Raw genomic sequence first — 15,322 nt, forward strand, 5'->3', positions numbered from 1 at the left:
GGCAGGGGCAGGTGGGGTGAATGGGGCTTTGATTGTCAGAGGCTGCAGGGAGTCCCGGGATAAAGACCTGTGGCTGGTCTCCAGGGGCCCCTAATCGGCTTGGTGTGGCCTCCAGGTAGCTTGTCCTGTTTACTGGCATTTCTCAGGCAAACCAAGGCGACAAGCAAGGGAGGGGGCTGGGCTACCACAGGCCACATGGATACTTGTCCCCCAGGTCTGTTCCTGGCTCTGCCGTGGCTCGCTCATGTGACCTAAGTATTCCTTGGCTCTCTCTGAACCTCACTTTTGCCACCTGTGAAATGGAACTGCTGGAGTAGGTGACCTGAGAGGCCTCCCGCAGCCCCACCCCTTGACCCCAGGCCAGGCCCTTCCCCAGAGAGGTTGGGTGGCATAAAAAGTAAAATATTAATCCATCCCTATCAGGAAGGGGCCTTTCCCCCTTGGTCTCTAAAATCTCCTAAAATCTGATTTTGCAATCATTGGCCCAAGGGAGGCCTGTTTCCCTGGCAACCATTTTCCTCTCTCAGCCCCCCTCTGTGCAAGCCCCCCTCTTAATCTCTATAGAGGCTCATGAAGTTGCCATGGCAACAAGGACCTCTGGCCCCTACACCTGGAGCCCAGACTGGGGACAGGGTGACGAGGGCCCCTGGGCAGAGACAGGGCTCAAGAGGGACATCAGGAGACTGGCTCCATGTCAGGCACTTAGGGTTGAAGGAGTAAAGAACAACCATCCTTTCCCTAGAAGAGGGAGGAGTCTTCTCAGGCCACATGCCAACCCACAGGGCAGCAAGAGGGTGAGCTGCCCCTAAGGCCCTCCTCTCTTGACCCACGAGGGCTCTCCAAGGCTTGGGGTCCAACCCCCTCACGAGGAAGAAGGGGCCTGGGTCGCAGGCCTGTTCTGCTGCTTGGCCTTAGCACCTGGCTTCTCCTCTCTGGGCCTCAGTTTGTTCATCTGTGAAATGGGGACGTTGGCCTTCCAGCACCCTCATTGTAGTGTCTTAGAGCTAAAGTGTCTGTCTGGAATTGTTTGTACCCACACTGAAACTCTCTTTGTCCCAGATTTCTTCACTCTCCTACTTCAAAACCCTTGGGGGAGGAACAACTTTAGAAGTTAGTGGGTTCATGGAACGTGAGCTCAGGAGGCAGCCTGCCCTGGGTTCTAGACCCAGCTCTGCCCTTCAGTAAATGTGAGACCATGGAAACAAGTCTCGTCCATTCTGTCTGTTTCATCATCTGAAAAATGGGATAATAACAGGCCTTTCCCTGTTGGGTCATTGTGAGGAAGATGTGAGGGGACACCTGCAAAGCACTGCACGTGAGGCGTGGCACACAGTGGGGCAGGTGGCTGAGTGGGGAGTAGGGGGGTTCCCCGTCCCCACCTGAGCCCTGGCCTTTCATGAGGCCCGGGGTTCTGCAGCCACTCCCGTCCTACCTGCAGTCCCGAACAGGGTCTAATTAGTGGTCCCTGTGTGTTCCTGGCTTGTCCTGGGTCCAGCGGCGTCCGGCCCGGGAGTGTGCAGGGTCTGCGTCTGATGACGTGCCTGAGTGTGGGGTTGGGCCTGGAGGAGCTGTCACAACCCTGTCTGCCCCACCCCTGCCCTCGGCCCCCTTACGCTCCCTCAGTCCCCCAGTCCAGCCTGAGCGGGTTGTCAGCTAATCCCGTCAGGTTTGCCGGCATAAGGTGGGCTTCTCTCCAAGCTCCTTCCCCATAAGATGAGGGGAAAGCCCTGGTACCCAAAGAAGTGGAACTCTAATTACGGCCCCCACCATAGTGAGCGCCAGTTCGAAGGGGCATTCTAAGTGTTCCTTGACCCACTGCCCTCAGGACACCTCTGTCCCATTCAGGGACTCAGGGAGTGGGGTGAGGGGGCATAGGCAGCCCTCATCCCACAGGAGAGATTGGGGTGCTGTGGAAAGATCTCGGTCTCCTGCCTTATGAATTGAGGTACTTGGGCCTGTCTGTGTGGGTCAACCCAGCAGGGGCTGTGAAAGCAGATGTCGGGGGTACCGACAGTCTGACTTGGGGTGGGGGAGCAGTAAAGAGCCAGTTGCCCTCAATGGGAGCCTGCACCTGGTAGGAAGGAAGGGGTGCGCCTGGACCTAGCAGGGGGGGTGGCCTGGGTCCAGGTTCGGGGCCGGGAGGTGACCGGCTCAGCATTTTCTCTGCATTTCAGGTCTCCCATGAATTTGCCATCAACTTCAACCCCACCAACCCCTTCTGCTCAGGTGAGTGTCAAGCCCACTTACATTTGCCCTGGGTTTACACCAGGCCATCTCTCTGGGTGAAGGGAGGGCAGAGTACAGGTTTCTGTCCTTTCTCCCTGACCCTACCCCTCTCGCTTGCCCAGAATGACAAATGGAGAAACAGATAAGGGTTGGAATCAGGCAGGCCTGGATTCACGGCCAGCTGCTGCGCTTTCCTGGCTGTGTGACCCTGGATAGATCAGTGTACCTCTCTGAGCCTTTGCCTCCTCACCTGCCCCAGGGAGGTGTGATACTTCTTGGCTCACCTCACTGTGGTCAGGTGAGAATTAAGGGAAGTGTTGACAGGAAGCCTTGTGTAGACCAGGAGGAGGTAAGGGTGGCAAATTCCACTCCTGCCTCTCACCTGCCACCCACCCACCCTCGCTGGGAGGGCCCAGCCCTGCCCTGCTCTCCCTGCCGCCCACAGAGAGCCTTGGCACCCAGGGATTGCAGGTCGCCTGGGGGACTGGAGGAAGAAGGGGCAGAGAGTGAATGTGGTATCTCTATTTATCGCTGGCGCCCCCACATCTGAGAGCATTTCTGAGCCTCCCAGAATCAGTGAAGGAAGTATGGAGTCAGAGAAGGAGCTCCAGGTGGGATGGAAGAGGGTGGTCCCTGCCATCACAAGACCTTTCAGCCTAGGATTTGGCTTAGGTGCAGCATCTCCCCTCCCTGGGGATCCCCAAAGCTGGGCCAGGTTTGTTTGGAAGGGAAATGCATCAAGTGGCCCCCAACTTGGGGATGATGCCGTGGACATCTGCTGGCAGGAAAGGTGGCCCTGTGCTCCTGCTGGGCTCCGTCTGGTTTGGAGCAGGCCCCCAGAGATGTTTGTCCAGGGTCATGTTGGTTAACCTCATCTCTCGGCAGGGCCTTCTGGGCAGGGCCACAGGGCAGGGGGATATGCTCGGGCTCCGAATGGTGGCTGTTTGCAGAGCACCTACTATGTACAAGCATCTCAGGCCCCCCAACAATCCTGAATAGAAACCATAGTGTGTCCAGAATGCACCTGCAGATGGCTTCCCGTGGCCCTGAAGTGTCATTGAAGGTTTTGCCACACCTGCTGGACCCCCTTGTGCCAACTGCCCCAAAGTGTAGATTATCAGTCTCAGTAACAGACAAGGAAACAGGCTCAGAAAGATTAACCAGCTTGTCCCAGGTCCCACACCTAAGAAGTGGCAAAGGCGGAATTTGAACTCAGGTCTGTCTGACTCCAGTTTCAGGGCTCTTTGCTTTATAACACCCTGACCCTGCCCTCGGGGAGCTTCTGGTCTCATGGGGCCCACACTGGTCATGGCAGGGGCATTTGGGGAGAGCATGACATGGTCCTTGGTCAGCAGTTGGGAGGAGAGCGGGTGCAGGGTCGGGGGGACTGGGCTGACCCAGACTCTTCTGCCTGAGGCAGGCGTGGACGGCATCGCCCAGGCGTACTCAGCGTGCCTGCCCCACATCCGCTTCTATGGGCCCACCAATTTCTCTCCCATCATCAACCATGTGGCCCGGTTTGCAGCCCAGGCCACGCAGCAGCAGACAGCAACGGTGAGTAGGCAGCCACCTGTGTGGACGTTCAGGATGAGACTGCATGGCCTGGGCCCTCCCTGCCTGTCCTAGGGACGCCAGACTGAGGGCCATCCTTCCCACCCCACCCATCCCCACGGCGCTGTCGAGCTGGATACTCTGCCTTCCCGTGTTCTAAAATCCTAGATGCCTCTCTCTGCACCTCAGTTTTCCTGCAGGTATGGTAGCGGGGTTGGAGCACGCTGTCTGCTTCGTCCTGGCCTGTTAGGGCAGCGACCTGAGGAAGACACGGCAGTTCCGTGCACGTGTGGTAGAAGTAGGGCTGTGATCAATAGGGAGAGCCTCCCCGGGGCACAGGGGATCCATGGAAACCGGGAGGCCGTGGTCCCTGCAGCCCCCTAGTCCCAGTGGAGCAACCCCCCGCCTCACGCTAAGAGGGGCGGAACTGTCTGGCGCTGGCCGGGCACTCAGTGATGGGGTTCGCGCCTGGCCCGGCCCGAGACTGCCGGTGCTGCTGTGCGCATCTGGAACATATGGCGCATGGCTACATCTGGGCTCCTGTGTCTTAGTCCTCTCCCGCCCCCAGCCCTCGGTGCGATGTGTGTGGAGGTTTCCACGGGTCACCTTCTCCGCCTCCCTTGCCATCCACCACAACCTGCCCTGGCCTCACTGCGAGTTGGGGACCCTCCTCCACCTGCCCCAGGGGCAGTGCCCCGAGTAGCATTTCCCCGGCCCACTGCCGAGTCCCACTCCTCAGGCTCGCGCCAAGGCTGGGAAGCCAGCAGCAGCCCTGGGTGGTGGCCCCTGGACCGGGTTCTGAGGCTCACCTGGCACTGCCCCCGGTGACACCGGCACACACCGCTGCCCCTCTCCAGGCGTCCTCCACTCTGAAAGGTGCTGCAGTCCCTTCTGGACTGTTCTTTTCACTCCCAAAATATCTCAAATTCATCCACTTCCCCATGGAGGGTCCTTTTAGCTGCAAACATTAGATCCTGCCGCTCCCAGCCTCTCCCTTCCTCAGCGACCTCCTCTCCTACCCATAGCTCTTCCTTCACTTACAAAGATTCCACCACTGCCCTCAGACACACCATGCTTGTTCCTCCCAGTCTTTGCCCTGCCATCTCCTCTGTCGGGAGGTTCTTCCCTGACTCTCCCCAGCTGACGCCGTCCCATCCCTCAGTGTCCCCTCAAATGCCACTCTTCCCCCCAGCTGCTTTCCTTGACCACCCACCTGAAGTCCTTCTCCCTCCTGTTTATTCCCGTCTGGACTCTGAGATGGCAGCACCATGTCCTTCACATATTCTGTGTCACCTCATCTATTTGATGCCAGTGAGGCGAATCCCCCAAAGTGGGGACTCAAACCCTGAGCTAAGAAGCTTTCTTCTTGGCTTCACATAGGAAAGAATTCAAACGTGAGTTGATACAGAGTTTAAAATGAAAGTTTATTTAGCAGAGAGTAAGAAAAGAAAGGCCATGCCACAGACAGAGTGGCGGTCTCGAATCGCTAGTGGGAGACCCCCTCCAGTCCCCGGGCTAGGCTATATGTGTGTTTTCTGGCTTCTATGGAAGATTTCTTGGTATGGGGGAAAGGAGGAAGAACAGTGGTCAGTTTAACTTCTGTGAGATGCAAGAAGGGCAGGTTTATCTTTAACTTTTGTGAGGCACAACCTGTGGCTTGTTTGTAATGGTCTTAACTCTGGGGATGGCTGCGATAGAATCTCTCTGCTTAATAACCTTTGGATGGTTTGTTCTGCGATTGGTTAACATCCGCCTGAGTTCTGTCTTGGGGCAGGTAGGGGATCCAACCTCCAAGTTTCTTCTTTTGTAAAACTAGTCCTCATGCCCCTCCCCTATATTATATTGCACATCTTCCTGTTGGACTCTTGGCCCCACAGGATGGGTTGTGTCTGTGCGGCACTGTTATCCCCCTGCCAGCCTGCAGCAGGCACTCATTCATTGTGTTCTAGAATGGATGGATTTAAGTCAGACCCTGCTGTGGGCTGTATGCTGGGTAAGGAGGTGGGAAGAGGGGACTCAGCCAGAGCCTCTCCCAAAAGGAAAGGGACCTGGTCTCATTGGGACAGCCCAAAGGAGGGGGACACCTACTTAGCACGTCACTAGGGAGATGGATATTGGCGGTTGGCAGGCTGTGGCGAGATAGGAGGGGGGAGGCTATGAAAGACAGAAGAGGACACCAGCGCCATCCTGAGGACGGCAGGACAGCAGCACATGGTCTGGTTGTTGGGAGGCAGCAGAGGGTCTGTGTGGAAGGGGACCCGGGAGTCAGGATGCCAGGGTTGACTCCTGCCCGTGCCCCTTCTTCACTGTGATGTGGGTAAATTACTTAACCTCTCTGAGCCTCAGTTTCGTCATTTGTACAATGGGGATACTAACAGGACCTATTAGTCCAGCACTCAATGTTCGAGCCTGGCCTGACCCAATTAAATGAGATAGTGCAATGCCTGGCACCCAAAGACACCTGAAGGACAGGCAGCAACCAGGTCCTGAAAGAGGCTCCTGACAGAGGCCAGGGACCCGCTGAGGGAGGTCAGTGTGTGAGGGTCAGCAGTGAAGCAAGGGTCCTGGTCCTTTCTCTTCTGGGGAACAGGACTGTCTCTAGTCCCCACCCTGCCCTGCCTGCCTGCCTGCAGGCAGCTGAGGGCCTGAGACCGGCCCTCCCCAGCTCTGAGCCCATTTCCTTTATAAAATGGGAGAAGCCCCAGGAGCCATGAGGATCTGGGGCAACCTGAATGGGACAGTAACTGGAAAAGGCCTGGGAGGGGCTTGTTATAAAATTCCTGGGGGTGCAGGGCTGGAGTCCTTTGAATGTCTGGGCCAGCCAAGCCACTGTCCCACCCGCTCTATTATCTCGGTCTATTATCCGCTTGAGCCAGCTTTCAAATGGAAAAAAGGCCTGCATTCTTGTTTAAGACGGAAAAAATGTGGGGAGGGAGTAGGTAGGAATGAAGTCAGGTCACTTTCAGCGCCCTTTCACCTGCCACGCCTCGTAGGACTGGGCAGGAGAGTGGATCCTGGGGAGACATGGGCCTGTGCCTAATGGATCCTTGGTCTGCAGGGGGCCTGGGCCCTGGGGAAGGCCAGGAAGGTGTCTTCGTGTTCAAGGAATAAGTGCAGAGGGCCCCCAGAGGGAAGAACTTGGCCCTTTCTCTGAGCAAGTCCGAATTCTGACCAGTCCTAATCCTCTCATACCTCAGCCACTTTGTTGTGACTTGGTCCTCACAACCTGGGGAGGTAGGTAGCCTGGGGAAGCACTATCACCCACCCCAGCTATGTGACCTTGGGCCATCTCCAAGCATCTCTGGGTTGCAGGAGTGGAGTCAGGGCGTCTCTTTTGGCCTCTCCCACGATGTCCAAGAACAGATACCTACATGTCTCCACCTCCTGCCTGTATTCTGCCCCAAGTCTCACCTTGTACTGGAGGTGGGGGAGGTGGGGCTGTCTGATGGTTCAGCCCCAAGCTCCAGAAGCCCGTCAACCTGGTTCAAATCCCAGTTCTCCCACTTCCTGCCTGTGTGACCCACAGCAGGTTGCTTAAGCTCCCTGAACCTGTTTCCTCACCTGAACAACGAGGATGATGGAACAGGACCTGCCTAATAGTAGCATTGTGAGGATTCAGCCAGCTCAGCACGTAAATTGCTCAGCACAGTACCCGACACACAATAAGCACTCAGTGAATGTGGGTGGCTGACTCTTCTGAGGACACCTCTAGGGCCAGCATTTGGCAATGCTGAGCACATTTAGGCCCAACGCAAAAAATAATTGGTGGATTGACTGATGCTTTTATACAGCCACTTTCAGGGGACTACTTGGTGTGGCTTCGCCCTCCCTGTCCCCAGACATACGCACATGCATGCACACCCACGTACAGGAAATCGGGAGCAGGTGGTAGGAAGCATCTCTCCAGGCAGGGCTATACTCTCCATTCATTCATACAACACATCGTTACCAGGCATATTTCTGCACAGCGCTGGGGGGGGTGCACAGGATACGGCCTCTGTCTTCCCAGAGCCCGCAGTCTAGTGGGGAGCCAGTTCAGGAAATAGCAGCGGTGATGCCAGAAGCAGAGGATCGTAAAGGTGGCACCTAACCCAGACAGAGGGCTCGGGGAAGGCTTCTTGGAAAACTGGTGTTCAAGCTGAGATGTGGACGATGCTTAAGAGTTAGCCTTGTAAATGTTGTGAGAGAGAGAGAGAGGCCCAGGCAGAGGGCACCGCATACGCACAGGCCTGGAGGCATGGAGTGTGGGCATAACTGAAGGAAGTGTGTGGTGTAAGACGGGGGAGTTGGGGGCAGGTGAGATTGAAAAATGTGAGCCAGCTCCTGCAGGGTCTTTGAAGCCAGTGAGGAATCTGGACTTTCTCTCGGGGGCATCGGGAGCCACTGAAGGGTGCTAAGAGGTTCCGGTGGGGCCAGGGGACTCCTGTCATGGGCCTTCATTCTTCTCTCTGCTCTGGCCCCTAAGACTTGGCCCATCTTGTCCATGGCCCATTCTGGTTTGTCTCCTAAGTGTAGTGGGGGAACTGAGAAGCAGCCAGGATTCTGGGAATTTCCTCCCTTCCACTCCTACCCCCAGGGCCTTCAGCAGCCAACTTCTCAGAAATATGTCAGGGAGTGAAACTTCCCGGACTCTTCCTGGAACTACTGTGGTCCTGTCAATTTCTTATCAATCAAACCACATGTTAAATGGATTAGGGCAAGTGGCTATGTACAGTTCTAGAAACCTGAAGAACCCCTGCTGAAGGCAAAGGATACTCCATCCTTGGGTATTGTGTTGGGAGTTTGCATTTGACCTGACAGTGATGGGCTACATTTCTGGAGCACGGACAGGGTGCTAGGACTGTGAGATGGAGGAGAGGGTGCAAGGGGCTGCCCCAAGGAGCAAGTGCTTGGGGTGTCGGGAGAGAGAAGTGTCCGAGGAGCCCTCTCCAGGGGGCAGTACTGGCAGTGGAGGCAAAGCTCAGGGCTAGGAAGACCCTTCGTGTGTCGTGTGCTTGGGATGGAGCGGACACACTCAGGTAGAGGGCACTTGGAGCTGTGCCTGGGAAGGGTATGCAGGGTGTGCAACTGAACCAGGCTTGGAGTAGGGTAGGCCAGGAATGTTTGTGGCTCAGCAGAGCCCCTTCCCACCTCCTCCTGCCCAACTCCCCGCTTCTTTCTCCTACAGCCCCCTCCCGACTCTCCTCTGAACTGTCCTGGGGTGGGCCGGGGACTCCTGGGGTTGTAATGGACCTTAGAAACGCCTGGATAACCTTGGCTCTGCCTGCGATGGATGGGCAAGAAGCCCAGGACTTGTCCGCTGCATATCCATTGCCAAGACTAGCCCAGGCTGCTGACCCCAAGCTGAGGCTGGGCACATGGGTAGGGAGGCCTTGTGACTGGCTGGTTGGCACACAAGGGTTAAAGTCCAGTGCCATGACTTGGAGCCTTGCCCTGGGCTGCTATCCTGGACACTGGGCTGCTGGGTGAGAGGGTGCAGGCCGCTGACGCCAGTTGGCAGCAGAGGACATTGTGGAAGAGCTCCAACGTTGGAGTCAGCTAGGCTGGGTTAGAATCTAGACTGTGCCATCCCATCTGGGAGGCCTTGAGCAGAGCACTGAGCCTCACGCAGCCCATCCCATCCCTAAAAGGAGCGTCACAGGGTGTGGGTGACAGGGAGGGTCTGTGTGTTAGCAGGGACTTCCTCACCCTGTCGGTGCAGGAACCCAGGCCCTGTATGTGGCCACCTCCCTGGGAAAGAAGGCTCCAAGGCTCGGAGGGAGGCCCAGGCTGGTGTGTTCCAAGTCTCCCAGTGTAGACATGTGGTTGATTGGAAGGGGAGCCATGCGGGGAGGAGAGTGGCAGGCCACCATCCGGGCTGGGAGGGGCTTAGAGACCAGTCCCACCCACTGAGTGGTGAGGCCAGCTGACGAGGCCAAGCATTCTTTTCCTTACTGCCAGGCCTCTCAGTGCCTTCCTTCCTGCCAGCTGTGGTGCCCCAGAAATACTGCCCTGGACTATTTCTGGTGGGATGATAGTGGGGTTAGAGAGCCACTTAGGGAAGGTGGGTGCTGGGACGATGGTGGGCTGTGGGGGAACAAGGGTCTACATGGGCAGGTGGGCCCCTCCCCGCAACCCTAGGGATGGGGGGCTGGCAGCAGCAACCCTCCACTGCAGGGATTCAGGCTGCCATCTCCATAGCAACAGGTATCCCTAGCCAAGGGATTGATCTCTTAAAGGCACAGTGCGGGAGGAGCTGGCTTACTACAGCCAAGAGCTGGGGTTAGGATGGTGGGGTCCATGCCTCCCCGAGTCTCACCCTCCTCCTTCCATTCTTCTGTGGGACAGGCAGGAGAATAAGGCATCCTAGGGGGCTGAACTTGTATCCTCTGTACGTTCCCCAGGGAGCAAATAAGTGAAAAGGTGGCCAAGGGCTGACCTGAGGCCTAGCTTTGGTCTGAGCTCTATGACCTTGACTAGTCTGGGCCCGTTTCCTCTCCTGAGAATCAGCACGGTCAGACTACAAGGCCAAAACCCTGAACAGAATATTAGGGCCACAAGGGCTTTTCTGTTTATGGATGGGGATAACCGAGTTCCCAAAAAGGAGCCACAGGGGGCTAAGGACAGCCAATGAAAACGAGGTCAGAGCCAGCTTGGAATCCCAGGGACCACCCCCTCATAGGTCATCCAGGGAACTTTCCCGACCTTCATTCACTCACCTCCCACCTGGGCAGTTTATGCTACAGCCACCTATCACCCACACTAATTATTCAGTATTTTTTTTACTTAAATAATTTTATAAAGAAACTTAAGAGAAGTTAGTGATCACTTGCCATAGAGAGTAGCAATAGAAATAAATACCGGGGGTGCCAAAAAAATGTATGCACATGACTTGTATTCATCTTTTATCAGTGCATATTATTAATTTTAAAAGTTTTTTCCTTTCTTAAAATGTGTATACTTTTTGGCACCCTCTGTATACAAGAAACTATACAATGGTTTTCAAGTCTAGCTAGAGACTATTGTCCCCTAAGTTCTGAGCTTCCTGCCTTCTCTTTGTTAAGAAGGTTACAAATGGTAGAGAGGTATTAAAGACACTCTAGCACCATCCTGAGAGTTCCTCCTGGGTAGTCTGTAGAATTGAAGGACCAACAGCCTTCCCACTGTGACTGAGTGCTCTCTGGTATGTGACCCCAAGTCTGCTTGTTACTGGCCGAGTCCCACAATCCGAAGTGCCGGCCTACATGACCTGCTAGGCTCTCGGGGTCCGGTAACCGTCCTCCCCCCAGCTGGGCCCACACTCACGTCACCTGTCTCTTGCAAGGCGTAGCCGGAGCGTGCGGATCGTGTGCAGGTGGAGTGGGGAGGCGGCGCCCGCCGTCTGGCAGCCAGTGGTCTTCCTCACCAGCCGAGGGCCTGCCAGGGAGCTGCTGCACGTGCAGGCATGTTCTCTCTGAGAGGTGCAGCGACTCCCACTTTGCAGATGAAGAAACTGAGGTGCAGAGTGAAGTCAGAGTCCCAGTACGGGAACTGGCAGAGCCAGGCCTCCAGTCTCAAGCTGGGGAGCCCAAGATAACACACAGAGCAGGACGAGGGCAGTCGGCTCCAGCTGTGACTGGGTCAGGGTTTAAATAGATCAGAGGCCTGGAGGGCCCAGGGCGCCATGGGAGGTGGCTGGGGTTTGATTACAGCTGGGGAAGAAGAGCCACCTTCCTCCCAGGGGTCAGAGGGCTTTTGCAGGGGACTGGGATAGGAGGGAGGAGGAAGGGGGACCCGGGGCCACAGAGCCCTCTGAGTGCCAGCCGACTTCATCCTGCAGCAATACTTCATCCTCCTCATCATCACGGACGGGGTCATCAGCGACATGGAGGAGACACGGCACGCTGTGGTGCAGGCTTCCAAGCTGCCCATGTCCATCATCATCGTGGGTGTGGGCAATGCTGACTTCGCGGCCATGGAGTTCCTGGATGGGGACAGCCGCACGCTGCGCTCCCACACGGGGGAGGAGGCAGCCCGTGATATTGTGCAGTTCGTGCCCTTTCGCGAGTTCCGCAATGTGAGTGTGGGCCCATGCTGGGGAGGGGCCGGGTACAGGACCCAAAGGCCGTAGTGATGACCAAGGAGGAAGGTCTGCCCAGGCCTAGGCTCCTCTCCCCTCAGCTCCACTGACTACACTTCCTGGGGCCTACCATGTGCTCAGTGCCACGCCAGGCCCTGCCCTGGTGAGGCTGGGGAGGCCGCGGGTGAGCACTTGCTTCAGCGAGCTGATGGAATCCAGACTGGGGCTCCGGGGCAGGCTTTCCTAAAGGACCTGCCCTGTAACCCTGACCAGAAGTCACGTATCCATGTGGGGCAGATTTCCAAGACACAGAGGGAAGAGGGCAAGGTCCAGAGGTGAGAGAGGCTTCTGTGGTAATCCCCCCTCCCTCAGCCTCACTTCACAGATGGAAAACCAGCCCATCTTACCTCTTCTCCCTAAGGTCCCCTGCAGGGATTACTGGAGACCCCACCTGGCTCCTAGAATTAGCTCTGGTATTATCTGCAGGTGGCCCGAGGTCTGCCCCCAGGGGGCTGGGGAATGGCTTTCTGGTCACTGCCTGGCACCTGGGCCCATAAGGAGCCCGAGGGAGCACAGCCCCTCAGATGTCATCCCCAGATGCCATCCCTATACTGCCAGAGGCATCGTGTGGCCTTGGACCAGTCCTTGGCCGCTCTGGGCCTCAGTTCTCAGCCGTAAGGGCCTCTCTGGGTACCTTGACTCAGATCCTGGGAGCCAGTCCCAGCAAGAACTGACCACTGATTTGGACCCGGTGGTCCTCGTATCTCTGCACAGTACCTTTGGGTTTGCGTGAGGTGGTTTGACTCATAAGCTTCCTGAGGACAATTGCTGGGCATCGGCCACCACTCATGCACGGGATGTTGATTGAGCACCTCCTGTGCGTGACCTGTGGTTGCACGTTCAACAGTAAAGCAGACAGTCATGGTGTTTGTTCCGGCCAAGGTGCTCAGGAAGTGTCTGCAAGGTGAACAGGCTGTGCAGCTCGCCTCCACCAGCCTCCCCCGAAAAGCCTCCCACAGACAAATGCTCCCTAAAATGTTACTCCCGGGCATCTTAAGTGCTTGGGCATCTTAAGTGCTCAAGCGAAGAAGAAGAGTTACACTTAACGTAAGGCAGGCCATGCTAACTGTGGGATTTCAGGTGTGCACAGGGACGCGTTTTGGACGGCCACGGGCCTCAACCCTGCTGCTGTCCTCCAGGCACACTTCTGTAGCAGCTCTCTGGGCATGATGCCCTTCACTTCTGGGCACTAATCCTTACTCTCTCCTCTCTTCACGCCCTGGACCCTGCAGGCAGCAAAAGAGACCTTGGCCAAAGCTGTGCTGGCGGAGTTGCCCCAACAAGTTGTGCAGTATTTCAAGCATAAAAACCTGTCCCCCACCAACTCGGAGCCCGCCTGAGCCCGCAGCAGCATGCCAGCTGGGCCTCCCCACCCAAGAATATGCACGCTCACCCTGCTTCCTTGTGGGTGGCCTTTTTTGTTTTTTTTAAACCAATCCACATGTTTTTTTTTTACAACCAGACCTCCACGCCCAACTTCCCCCAGCCCAGCTGGGCTTCCTTTGTTGGAGTCTACTGATGATACTTCCAGGCCAAACCGGCTTCCTCTCCTCCTCTCCCCACCCTTGCCACTCTTAAGTATTGAATGTACTTTGTATACTTTTCGTGGAATTATTGTTATTAAAGAGAATAAAATTTTTACAATCATAACTGGCTTTTTCCAAGTAACTAGCTGCCGACTCTGAGGAATGTGTGCCCAGGACACACCATCGTAGCCTGCCCGGGTCATGTGCTGTTTTTTAATACTGCGACCAGGTTCTATTTGTTATCTCAGGGTAATAAAGAAGTTTCAGACATCCCTGTGTCAGCTCCTTCCTCAGCTGGGACCCGATAGGCTCACTGATTTGGGAAATGAACATGAAAACCTCTTTCCTCCAGCCAGCCTGTGAGGGCAATGCCATTACTTCTACTTGGGGACCTGCATTCCACATGAGCAGTAATATTTCTGTTAAACTGGCACAGAACCTGGCACAGTGGACATGCTCAGTATGTGGATGAACAGAATACACAGGCCTCTGCCAAAAATGGCAGGCTTTCTGGCCCCTGCACAGCCCACATGCTGACCCAGCCAGCACACGGTCCCCACCCCTTCTTCCTCTTGGTCCACACTCTGTCCTATGTCCTCCCATCCCCCTTACACACACACACACACACACACACCCAGCTGATACTGTCACCCATTTGCTCCTCCTTCAGGTCTCCCAGACATTGGGGTTGGCCCTGTGCTCTGCAGTGTGAAAGGCTGTTTAGCTTTAGGATGCTGAACGGGGCTGCTTCGGGCCCTGCTAACAGCCACTGGTTTCTACTGAGCGCCTCTCTGGATTCAGGCCCAACTTCATGAAACCAGCCAGGGGACCAGTCTCCGAAACCCCAGCCTTCCTCTCCGTTCCCTCCTCTCGCATATTTCTCTTTTATCCACCTCCCCCTGGGAGTCCCAGCAGCCCCTTTGCCACAGGCTCGTGTATCATCAATAAGAACTGACATTTATATTAAGCACTATGTCTCCAGCTCCGTGTTAAGTGCTTCACGGGCATTATCTTGATGAACTCTTCCAACAGCCTGTCTATGACCATTTCAGAGAGGAGGGAACAAGCAGAGACACTAATCGAACCTGTCAGAGGCAGGGCCAGAACTTAGATCCGGGCTGGCAGACTCCAGAGCCCCCACTTGTTCCACTGAACTGAGGTCCTCCCTCGACCCTGCAAGGGTCTTCTGCTCCAGCTGCTAGTTGGTCCTTCCTCTCCGCTGAAACAGGGAAGTCTCTTACCTCGAGCTCCTCCTCCAGGTAATTCTTACTAGGGACCTGCTAGACCTGGGCCATGCACTGGGCAGGTTCCTGCCTCGGGGTGCCTGGTAAACTCAGGAGCTGGTATTTATCTGGTGGGAGCGAGTGAAGGATATCTATCCTCATCTTAAGTCTTCAATGCCTCTGCTGATTCTGTGGCCCTCAAAAGTCACCTGAAATATCCTTCAGGGACACCTTCACTTCTCCAGAGAGGGCTGCAGGACTGCATGGAGCCCCAAATCTCCCCCAAGGACCTTTGGGGAATAACAGCCACACGGATGGAGTCCCAGGACCAGAGCGTCTGGCAACTTTAGCTCAGGCCTAGCTCTTGCTCAGAACGGCCGCAAGACTGCGTGTTGGTCGAAACAGCACACGAGACTTCTGGTCTACCCTCCTGCTTGGCAGTTGAAGTGAGCCCAGCTGGAATGTGACCTCCAGGGTAGTTTGTACCCAGCCCGGCCTGGGAGAATCTGTCAAGTTCTGGTTGATCTTCTCCTCCCAGCCCCTCATCCTCTCCTTACCCTTCACGGGACGCAGTATTGGGGTGACCACATCTCATGCAAATCTCTCCCTTACACTTCCCCATGCGAGTAATTTACCAGATTAGTGAAACTGGGAGTCTGGGTCACGTGAAGGCAGAGCCCCTGCCTTCCACCAGGGTC

The 15,322-nt window shown here is 55.9% G+C and overlaps 1 protein-coding gene across 1 annotated transcript in view; it reads left to right on the plus strand.

The window, feature by feature from the left end:
• The window catches only part of CPNE2 (copine 2), a 44,203-nt gene extending 30,678 nt beyond the window's left edge, over nucleotides 1-13,525 (plus strand). The window contains exons 13-16 of the mRNA XM_081032294.1: nucleotides 2,175-2,226; nucleotides 3,647-3,780; nucleotides 11,576-11,812; nucleotides 13,108-13,525. Of these exons, the coding sequence (XP_080888420.1) occupies nucleotides 2,175-2,226; nucleotides 3,647-3,780; nucleotides 11,576-11,812; nucleotides 13,108-13,215 (531 nt within the window). The 3' untranslated portion in view covers nucleotides 13,216-13,525. The remainder of the gene's footprint in view (nucleotides 1-2,174; nucleotides 2,227-3,646; nucleotides 3,781-11,575; nucleotides 11,813-13,107) is intronic.
• The last annotated feature ends 1,797 nt before the right edge of the window (nucleotides 13,526-15,322 follow it).

Source organism: Rhinolophus hipposideros, assembly GCF_964194185.1.
Source record: "Rhinolophus hipposideros genome assembly, chromosome: 21".
NCBI classification, from domain to species: domain Eukaryota; kingdom Metazoa; phylum Chordata; class Mammalia; order Chiroptera; family Rhinolophidae; genus Rhinolophus; species Rhinolophus hipposideros.